At 42.7% G+C, this 11,364-nt stretch overlaps 1 protein-coding gene across 1 annotated transcript; it reads right to left on the bottom strand.

Annotated features, from left to right (window-relative positions):
* Positions 1 to 3,823: 3,823 nt before the first annotated feature.
* On the bottom strand, positions 3,824 to 9,881 carry LOC146968990 (uncharacterized). The gene is made up of 7 exons (XM_085759649.1): positions 9,581 to 9,881; positions 8,445 to 8,547; positions 7,849 to 7,938; positions 7,606 to 7,680; positions 6,492 to 6,562; positions 6,213 to 6,384; positions 3,824 to 5,421 (listed from the first exon to the last, which is right to left on the bottom strand). The coding sequence occupies exons 2-7, from the start codon at positions 8,511 to 8,513 to the stop codon at positions 5,212 to 5,214; spliced, it is 687 nt and encodes a 228-aa protein (XP_085615775.1). The 5' UTR covers positions 8,514 to 8,547; positions 9,581 to 9,881; the 3' UTR covers positions 3,824 to 5,211.
* Positions 9,882 to 11,364: the final 1,483 nt, after the last annotated feature.

Here is an 11,364-nt window from a genome sequence, read left to right as displayed (position 1 = left end):
CATTGCAAAAGACTTCAAGAACAGTGGGTGAGGTTTGAGGATGACGTTGATGATGTGGTGCCGCTAGCAGTGAGATGTATCCAGACAGACGGTGTTGAAGCTCAGCCTATGGAAACAGGTCAGTCACCTGCAACCGCGCTGGGGACCCCTGTGGTTAACTGGCTGCAGTCAGCCAGTTCAGAAGAGCTGGCCGAACTCCAGAAAGCTGACCCTGTCCTCTCCATTCTCCACATGTGGAAAACATCTGGGATACTTCCTACTAAAGATCAGGTGGCGGTTGAAAGTCCTGCAGTAAGGAAATTCTGGCTCTGCTGGCCCCAGGTCGTGCTGCAACGAGGAGTGCTATACTATTCCTGGGAGAGAGTTGCACAACACCCAGCCCTGCTGCTGCTAGTCCCGGCGTCCATGCAACAAGAGGTTCTGCAGGCTGGCCATGATCCCCCTCACTCTGGTCATCTGGGGGAGAAAAAGACCCTCGAGCGCCTACGTCAGAGCTACCACTGGCATGGAATGGGTGAGGATATCCACCTGTTTATAAAAAGATGTCAGCACTGTAATGCATGCAAGGCTAAGGGACCAGTTAAACGGGCCAAGCTGCAAGGTTATCAAGCTGGAGCACCTCTGGACCGCCTCCACCTGGACATCCTTGGCCCCTTTCCAGTATCCAGCAGAGGTAACAAGTACATTCTCGTCATCATTGACCAGTTCACCAGGTGGGTTGAAGCCTTCCCTGTTCCGGATCAAGGGGCGGAGACAACAGCCAGGAGGCTTGTGTATGACTTTATTTCCCGGTTTGGAGCCCCCCTCGAGTTGCACACCGACCAGGGTCGGAATTTTGAGAGCTCCTTGTTCAAGAGTGTGTGCAAGCTCCTGCAGGTCACAAAGACGCGGACCACCCCGTACCATCCCGCCTCCAACGGACAGGTGGAGAGGTTCAATAGAACCCTGCTGCAGATGATTCGATGCTACGTGGACCAGAACCAAAAGAACTGGGACGAGCATCTGCCACTTCTCACCTCCGCCTATCGCAGCTCACAGCACGCAGTCACTGGGTTCACGCCTAACAGGCTGATGCTTGGAAGAGAGGTTCATCAACCACAGGATATCTGGTCCGGGACCGCAGAGCTGAAATCTGACCGGGTTGAGGCACCAGATTTCCTCTATAACCTAACAGAGGGACTCAAAGAGGCACAGAACACAGCGAGGGAGCATCTGCGCGTGGCACAAGAACGTCAGAAGAAGACATATGATGTTCGGGCAGGAGAACGTTCCTACAGTGTTGGAGATTTGGTTTACGTAAAAGATGACACCAAGAAGAAGGGACAAAGCCCCAAGCTCCAAGCTCCTTGGTTGGGCCCCCTGATTGTTTCTGCATGCCGAGGTCCTGTTCTCTATGAGATCCAAGGAAGGAAACGCAGCAAAATAATGCATCATGATCGGCTCAAGCCATACAACAGTGATGTGGTACCTGTTTGGGTCCAGCGACTACGGAGCCAAGTGCTGCAGTTGTGCCAGAACGCCATTATACCACCACCTGAAGTGGATTCCTCGACAGTGTTGGAACCGCCACGGCCAGAGGACACATCTGAGGACCCGGCAGATGATGGGGACCCTCTGAAGTCACAGGATGGAGGGGAAGCCCCTCAGCATGGAGTTCCGAGGTGTCAGCAAGAAAACGGACCAGCAAACAGAGACACTCCAGAGAGTGTTGTGAGAACCTCCAGTGGAAGAGTGGTTCATAAACCAGAGAGATACAAGTAGTTATTAAAGAGACAGTTAAGTTATCAGTTGATTTATTAGGCATTAGTTGAGGCTGTCTAATGTTATTGAACTGTGACTGGTTTGGGGTTGTTAAGTCAGAGATTTAACCTAACTGTGCTTTCACTTTCATTTCTAACATGTTCATTTGAGTCACCTGTACTGAAGGGACTCAGTACTCCTGGAGGGGGATAGTGTAAGGCAGATCACAGTAGTTGAGATTAGGTGATACTGTTCTGTTACGTGCTGCTGAGCGTAGTGAGTGATTGGGTGTGGGAAGTCACGTGGGCGGGGATGAGTACGTGACCAGATTCCCCTGTTGTTTATGTTTTAGTCTAGAGTTGGATGTTGAACGGTACCCACGGCTTAACTGCACGGACACGCTAGCTCGCTGTCTGTGCCCGAGCCAGGGGCCACAACCCAACACAAAGTTATTTCCATTGATGCTCGCATTCTGTACTACTTACCGACTGTTCAGTAAAGGCTGCAAACGAAGATCCCTTGTTGTGTTACTTTCCACCCACGCACGGAGAACACCACGAAGTCTAAGCACAACAATATTGTCACTGTCTTTCATCCTGAATACATTCTGATAATTTCCATTGCTAGGAAACATCCTGAATTAATGGGAAATGTGTAAATTTTACTGATAAATCATTTTAGCTCGCTTAGAGGGGAGCAAATGTAAAAAGTGTCTCACTTTACCCCACTCTCCCCTAGCCTATTTGGAAAGTCTAGTTAGTAGGCCTAATGACTTAGTGCTCCCATGACTAGTTTGTGCTTAAGGACAAGTTAGCCAGCCTGTTTGGAAAGGAGGGGTACTGTAGCTTTGTTTTGTCCTGTTTCTAGCTACAGTAAGTGGGCTACCTAACTAGCTACATGATAAAATACTGTCCCCATTATCAACTGGAGTTAAGAGGACTGGAATCAGAGAAACACTAGAGCAGGGCTGTCATTTCCTCGTGTGGAAAAACAAACCCAGTAACCCTGACTAAAGGTATTTTCTCCTGAATGTCAGGGCAATCTCGCCTCACAAATCTTCTAAGATTGTTACCACATCACCACAGACTGAATTCCTACTGCAATCCTTTTGACTGAGATGCTTTCAAGTTGAAGCACTCTGAGTGGGTGTGCTGGAAATGAAACTGGTGGGCAACATCTCACTTTGAAAACACACTCCTACCTGAGGACACAATAACTCTGGTCTTTCACAGCCATTCACGTGTGATGGAACACACATATATCTACTGTGCATATACACGCAGGGAGGTTTAAACAAGCAGACTAGTGACTCAGGCTGGTACTCAAACCTACGCAAGAAGGAAAGTTGAATGCATTTAAATGAGGTGAAAATTTTGCATTTTTGAAACACTCTGAGGTAAAGCATTTATCTCCAGAGTGAATGTATGTTGTGTTTAAGCAATCAAATATCTGCCAGCTGCTTTCAGCCCATGCACTTATCCGAAGATGACTGTCGTGAAGCATATCTGCCCTCTATTAAGCCCCAAATAAATTATATAATGCTGTAAATGCTGCTGTGTAGGACAGCAGATTTTCACCTGCAAGTTTAAAAGATCGTGTAACAACTGTTGTGCAGATGTTGCCCTGTTCACATTATCACCTACAGTGAGTGTTTGGCAGTGGGCATTAGCTCACAGTTGACTTATGAAAAGTCTGTTTCCTCTGCAGCCCTGATTGTTACCATGACAACGCACGCAGCGAGAGGAGGAGGACTGAGGAGCGCTATAACCTCGTTATGGGACCCTCCCCCTCAGGCCCTTTGTTCAAGTGCAGCAAACACTGCTGGGACATAAGGCTGAAACTCTTCCTCATCTTCTTAAAATCAGCAGCAGAAGTAGAAGATGTGCAAGAATAGGTATCATTGTCTCCACTTAGCCAAATATTCGCTCCTAATCTGTTAAACCTGTGGGAGGACTTGATCTAAAATGAAAGACATGAAGGAGAAGTTCAGCATTTTGAGAATGCACAAGCTCACTCATAAACATTTCAATGTGAAAAGAGCTTATCCACAGTTTAAAAAACACGGTTGTTTTTTTGTTTTTTTTGTCAAAATACAATCTAGTTTTATTGAACTTCTATGGCTCAATGACAGAGAGGTCAACATACACATGGAAATATAATTTAACATGTAAAAATGTGCAATAGAACTGTCTGGGAGAGGAAAACTAGCTCACACAGAACAATTTGATCTTAATTTAGAAACAAACATTTCTCTACTGGGATGCAAGCAGGTGTGGAAAAAAAAAAGAATCACGGCTTCCAAAACATTCAGAAACAATGTAACATGAAACATACAGTACAAAGAAGCCACGGCAAAATGGCTTTTTCCAGTTATTTCAGCTTGAAATAAGCAGCGTGACTGATTGTCAAGCTCACTTTTCATCTTCAAATAATAACTCATGAACATAGACATGACATAAAAGTTACCAAATACAATAGTAATGTTTCAACCATAAGATTGTGAAATGGGTTTTAAAGTGTTTAAATTGCTTTAACATGATTAAGTTTCACTAAAGCTTGTTTTATTTTGAGGTCAGCTTATTTTACTAAAAACATACAAGTGTAGCCAGGAGGAGGAAAAGAAGAAGTAGAAGAAGAGGAATCCACCTGTTTTAAATCAGTCTGCAACAAGTCAAATAATACATGTAATTCTTTCATTAAAATAGCAGATGTACTGCAGATCACAAGTAATGGGAGTAGGATCAGATCTCTCCTGCTATTGCTTTTTAAATTGGGTCACGCTCTATTTTAGAACCATAATTCCCTGCATTCATAAAGTATATGATATTCATCAGAGAGAAAAAGGGGCCAAGAAGGTGACGACAGTGCCAAGAATGTAGTAGTCGACGTTCTTCTCCAGCAGTCGAGATGCCGCGGTATAGGAGCAGAGGTATTGCATAGTTCAGCAGCATCGTCTTTTACATGTCTTCCTACTGAGCCTGTGTTATTAGTAGAGTTTTTTTTTTTTCCTTTTTTAAATGTACCTGTGCAGCCCTGATCACCCCCCCCCGCCCCCCCCCCCACCCCACCCTCCTCCTCCCCTCCACATATCGCTCCTATGGCTCATTATAAGGAATAAGGAGCGAGATGAGAGGTCTATTTTTACAAACGAGGGGGTGAGGAAATGAGACGGAAGGTGCGATTGTGCGAGGCGGAATCACGCACCAAGTCTGTGTTGTTTTTTCCTTGTGAAAAGACTCGGCACGCAGAGGGGATTTAACAGGTGCAGCATGAAAGAATATTTGAACCTGCACCTTTTTGCCCCACCCCTTAAGAAAATACGATCTTTAAAATCCTTCATTAGGATTAAATATATCTAAAGGGCCAACATCTTCATCTAATCCAACCCTCTTTTTTTTTTTTTTTTTGCATTATCCACTACATTTCAAGAGTTGGTGGAGCTTTTTGCAATGAAACTATGCGCATACAGGGTCAAGCGCTGGCCCACGGGAGGAGGAAAGACACGATAACGATGACAAGAGAGAGGGACAGGGGGAGGGACAGGAGAAGGATGAGAGGGAGGGAGAGGGAGGACGGCCATAGAGACATCAGCTTGGAGCCTCGGGGCAGTTCGACCGGACTCTTCTGATTCTCCACGTTCGGTCGGCAGATGATCAGTGGCCTGACCTGTGATATGCTCTCCTGAAAGACAGGCAGACAGAGACATGTGGGTCTTTGTATAAACATATCTTTGGTTTTTCTTTCATGCACATAATAAGAAACCTCTATGGCTTATGTATATGTTGCATTTGGTTTATATTGGCGTCCAGCATTTAATATTTTAACTCATTAAAATGAGTCGTGCTTACCCTAACCATAACTGAGATTTGACAAAAAACACATTGAAATGAATTTAGTTTTCCTTTTCTTATCAAACGTTTGCATCGCTTACACGTCTTGGCACATTACTGCCGTCTGCTGTTGATCTGAGTGAAACAGCAGCAGGTCTGTGAGCAGCATCTCTTAACAGGCTAAAAATAAAAAAGGGTGACCCACTCATTGAAAAAAAACACTGCTCTATAGCACTCCTAGTGGTAAGGAAGAAAACCACACCTTTTTAATTGCTTCTAATAATCCAACACGGGACCCCTGCCCTTATATTTCCTGTCTGATTCAGATGAAAATATGATTGTGAGCGTATATATAAAAAGTATTATTGCTAGAAATATGGTTAGCAATTATATAAGCTTAACACAAAATACACATAGTAGTTTAAATACAAGTCAGACTTGAATGGAAGTGATGATATACCACCATCTGTCCCTGCTTAATGCCTTTCTCACTGAACTTAATTATAGTGTTAAGACAGATGAACACACGATGTCAACACAAGAATTTCAATGCAGTTTAAAACAAGCCTTTTGCCGAGCCTTTGTTTTGTTCTAATGTTGGTACGCCATAGTTAATCAGGCCTTTCATCACTATGTTTTTACCTCCAGTATGGTTCTGCTGTGTGCTCTGTCAGGACTGAGCCTGAGGTTCCAGCGATGGGATCTGTGGCTCCTCCCACCGTCGTCTTCGCTCTCCGTGGTGTCTTGCCGCGCTACCCGTGGACGCTTGCGTCTCCGCGAGCTGATTCGCTGGAGGGACCCCGGCTCCTGGAGTCTGGACCAATCAGGTAAACGGCACAAGATCAGACACTTACACTAGGTACACTGTTTGTGTGAGTGAATGGGAGTGTTTGTGTTTGTGTGTGTACATTAAACCACAACCTGCAGTCTGTATCCTCTATATCAGCATCAGCATCACTCTCTCCCTGAGGGTCTGATAATACACACTCTTCCTGTAGAGGAACAACACATAGACACATGTGCAGTTAAAAACAGAAAACATGCGCTCATAAATACCAAAATGAAAAAAGACAAATACAGATAATATTATTTGAAGCTCATACTTTAAGACAAATATTTTCCTTTTGAAAAAAGAACAACAAATGAAAGCCTTTTTCAGTGCAGCCTCCGCATCCATTCTAGAAGAGATTTTATTTTGCAGTTGTTGGCTGAAACACTAAACAGCCTCGGTGAATCATCAGCGACCGCCACTATTTGTGAACCAAAAACAACACTTGACGATGGCATTTGTCTGTGAGTCCGCTCTTCATGCGTCACTTTTTATTGCCACCACCACAATCTTCACTTTCATTATTATTATAATCATTATTATTATGCGTGAATCAGATAACACATTTGCACATGACTAATGAGCTCAGAGTCTTTTAATCTGGCGGTTGCTCCCTACATCCTGGTTTTAGTTCAAAGTTGCTCATAATTTGGACAATTTACATGACTGGGAAAGGGAAGAAAATGGTTATATTCCTTAAAATACTACAACAACATATAAGGGTCATTACAGGTTAAAAAAAAAAAAAAAAAGCTGGAAGAGAGAGGGGAGGAAAACGTCCGAGTTTAAAACTTTGAATTTTCAAGTTTAAATACAAATTCACAAGAACAAATCTCAGATTTTAGTCACAAATTTGCAACAAATAAACTTGAAAGTTTTTTTCTATCACAGAGGGACATATATCTATACTCTGTGAGGATGGACAGATGTGGTTTGTTTGGTGTTCTGCAGCGGAAGATCTGATCAAACTCTCAGATGGATTTAGCAATAAGGAAATACAGTACTTGCCCAGAGTTTTTCCCACAAATTTGCAACTTTAACCATGAAATTTAAGATTTTTACCTCCGAAATCTACCCCCCGCCCACCAAAAATAAAGTATAATTTTGTTAGTTAGACTTAAATACGCACAACTGCTAGCTACCCGCCAAAATAAAAGCTGCATACATATCAAAAGCCATTATAGGGTGGACTAAATCACACTATACCTCTGTGCCATATCCCTCAGAGTACCTGGTTATCATTACTCTGTTTTTTCCACAGTGTTCACACAGCAGTGTGTCCTGAGAACAAGAGAGAGAGAGAGAAAGAAACAGACTTTAAAATATACAGTAGAAATATGGGGAGGTGAGGGGGGGGGGGCACAATTATAGACGAAGAAACACTTTGTGATCCGAGCGGGTTGTTGAGCGATGGCCACAGACACTTAAGTGGGAAGGCTGAGCACTCACCGGCGTAGGCGTGTGTGCTTCTGAATAAAGTGTACAGGGACCGGCCTCGCACAGACACACTCCATCTACCTCTACACAACTCGCCCCCATCTGAGACAGAGGAGACAAAGAGAGAGAGAGGGTAAACATTAACAACTAGTACTGGCACTGGTGATTTAGTGTAAACCAGCTTAGACAACGTGTTCAACGGTACAGTAGTTACTGTTAAATATCATCAGCTTATGGTCTGATATCCTGAATCCTCTGTGCTCCTCTGTGAGATGAGATTTCTGGATGTTAACCTTTTTCCACCTACTCACATTTTAACCGGCTCTAAGAGCGGAGGACGGGTCGACTCAACTGGCAGGAGCGCTGATGAATCCATGTGATTCAGACAAAGAAGTAAACAACATCACAGCTCGTGTGTTACATCAACCACATTATTCATTAGTCAGTTGGAGATGTGGTTTCATTTCATCACCGTCCGCAGTTATTGTGCCCATCCAAGTTTGCGTCAATTACAGGCCACAAAATGCGACACCCATGCTGGGGTTTAATGTCTGTGTGTGTGTGTGCGGGCGTAATGTAACAGGTGGCACAAAAAAAAAGAGCCTCACCCCACAGTCATTGTCAGACGTCTCTCCGGAGGAAAAGAGGCCGTGGGAGTCGGATTCCCTCCGCAGCATGACCTCTGACCTGAGCTCACACACTCACATAGACCTGTGAGGACACAAGCACAGCGCACAAAGCCACTCAGAATAATTTAAGTGTAAGAGGAATCAGAGTTTATTGATCTCCAGTTGTATATTGTCACAGTGATTTGATGATGCTTTAGTCCAAATTAATGACGCTGAGCAAGTTGTAATTTCAAACCAATATATACCTGTATATTGCTTGTTTTTTTTAAAGAAGAGGAATTTGTTTTAGATTTAAGATGTAAATCAGAACTTCATTCAGATTTTAAGAATGCATTTTACTGCATTGTCTATACATTGCAATATACAGTAATATTAACAACATATAAACTAGAACTTGTTGATGATGTTGATAAATGTTTACAATAACAAAACCATTATATTAACCCCTTTGCAAATATGCCCCCTTGAATAAATGGCTAAAAATAATCTCATTAATACAATAATATAGATTTTTATACATATTGTAGCCCTATTGACAGTCAGTACATACTTGTTAGTGTTGTTACAATGTTAAATAAAATACTGTATGTTTTGTTGCTTCTCATTCTTAAAGCCACGACTAATTTAAAACTGAATATAGATTGTAATGATTGTAAAATGGCTGAGATAATCTATGGGATTTCAGAGTCATAGCCTATGTTTCATTGATAATATCTTTCTGTAGCCTATATATAGGCTTCATACTCAGTCAGTCAGAGCCGGGCCAATAATAAGTATTTTATTTATGTTTATACAGTTAATCTGACAAGTAATGTGTTGTCAAATGAAAATAAAGTAGCAGAAGCTGTGGAGAGCAGAGAAGAGAGGTCGTGCTTTCAGGGATTTGTCATTACAGCACCTCACTGTAACATCTGCTCAGCAGTGTCTCCGCACTCCCATTACGTAATAGCCTACGACAGTCAATGTTAGTGCCGGACAACTTTTCACATAAAGATGAGAGGGCGGTTAAAAGAGAGTGCGGTGGTGAAACGCAGAAAATTGTCTTCATACAGCTTTAGGAAAACGAGACTTCTGTATTTGTGATGATAAATAAAGAGCGGAGTGACCCGTCTTACCTCAAACGCATCTTGTCCGGGGGACGTTGAATAATAATAAAGCCATACAAAAAAAAAAAAAAGGTGAATGGACTTCTTGTGTGTTTTTAGAGGATGAGCAGGAGCACGCGGCGGTGTTTCTCATTGTGGCGCGGGGAAGCCATGAGCTCGCGCTTCTGCTGCTGCTGCTGCTGCTGCTGGATGTTTGACATTGTAGCGACTCCTCTGTGTGATGTCAGCACCGACGATGACAGGCAGCTACAGTCCGGGAAGCGCGCGCTCACCGAGAAAACCGAATGTTCCCAAAACAACACGGGAGCGCGGAAAGCGGCAGGAGGGACTTCCGCTCAAGACTTTCTAAATAAAAGCAGTACAGGCCAGGGGAGTGTAAGTAAACGTACAAGTGGATTTTGAGGCTTGTAACGCCAAAACAGTAAAACACGATAGAAAAAAGAAATACGTTTCAAAAACTTAAAGGGATAGTTCAATATTTTTGGCAAATTCGCCTGTTGCCATAATCCCTATAGGTACAGTAGCAGTAGGTTTACCTTTAATTATTGGTGCATTTTGTTTTTAGATTCGCAGGGCAGAGAAGCAAGCTGCTCAGCAAACACAATGGAGGTGAATGGTACAGGTCCCCTGTCCCTCATCAAATACACAATCCAACAACTCCAAAACACTCTCATGGACAAGTTGTGACCTGCACATTCACCACGCTATGAAATAATAACATTTCGAGATGGTTGTTTTAGAGGCAAATGCTTAGCTTGAACTACATTTCCAGATATGGCTGCTGGGCTGAGTGATTTTGAGTAGTTCCTGGTATTTGCTTCACGTGTCATAATGTTACATAATTATACATGATTATTTCATAGCATGATGAATGTGCAGGTCACAACTTCTCTACGAGAGCATTTTGGAGTTGTTAGACTGTATATTTGATGAGTTTGACGAGGAACAGCGGACTTGCACCGCTCACCTCCATTGTATTCGCTGACCAGCTCACGTCTCTGCCCCGTGGATCTCAACACAACATGCACTGATAATTAAAGGTAATGAACTTATGAATATGGATTATGGGCGAATTTGCCAAAATGTTGAACTATCCTTTTAACTGCATGATGTGAAAACGATAGTTTGAATAATGGATGCAAAAAATGTCATTTTCAGTTGACAAACGACTGACCTGGAGCCATCAGGAGCCCTGGAGTCCTTCAAACCCCTTTTATTTTGATTTTAAGTGTTTGTTTTTTTTTAATCTTATTGTTTCCTGGATTATGATCCCTAAGTGGTTTTGTGAACTTACGTGAGTCCCACATTCAGACAATAGCAAAGTATGGCTGCCAGTGATTTGTTGCATGAATGTGTGGCAGTGTGGTACACTGGTATGTTATTGTCTTTCAGGAAATTAGATGTTTAGTTGCCTAGAGAAAAGTTCTGCACATTCAAAGGCACTTTAAAAGGAATTTGAAATTTTGGTCAAAGAACAGTTGCGCTCATCTTTTTTCTTTTTTTGAGTATATTTTTGGGCTTTTTGCCTTTAATCAATAGCGTAGTGAAGAGTGTCCCAATTCAGGATTCAATACAGGACCGACTGCTGCAGTGAGGACTATAGCTTCTGTATATGGGGCACCTGCTCTACCAACTTCGCTAAACAATGGCCCAGTTGCACTCTTCTTTTAAAGCTTATTCAAGACTTTCTTGGTCTAAAAGCAAAACTATTTCATGTTACGTCTTTATTTGTATTAGCATCACTGAATATGCTAAAAAAAAAAAAAAAAGTAGTCTATTTATTATGCCTTAGC

The sequence above is a fragment of the Trachurus japonicus genome, chromosome 18, assembly GCF_045865225.1.
Source record: "Trachurus japonicus isolate A0001 chromosome 18, Traja_1.0".
Classification (NCBI taxonomy): domain Eukaryota; kingdom Metazoa; phylum Chordata; class Actinopteri; order Carangiformes; family Carangidae; genus Trachurus; species Trachurus japonicus.
This window is presented reverse-complemented; position numbering and strand designations above follow the sequence as displayed.

Bases quoted from the DNA above. Each gene is read 5' to 3' on its own strand.
- LOC146968990 (XM_085759649.1), bottom strand. From the start codon at position 8,513: ATGCTGCGGAGGGAATCCGACTCCCACGGCCTCTTTTCCTCCGGAGAG. The intron at 7,939-8,444 runs GTGAGGCTCTTT...CCTCTGTCTCAG, and splicing joins CGTCTGACAATGACTGTGGG to ATGGGGGCGAGTTGTGTAGA. The intron at 7,681-7,848 runs GTGAGTGCTCAG...TCTTGTTCTCAG, and splicing joins AAGCACACACGCCTACGCCG to GACACACTGCTGTGTGAACA.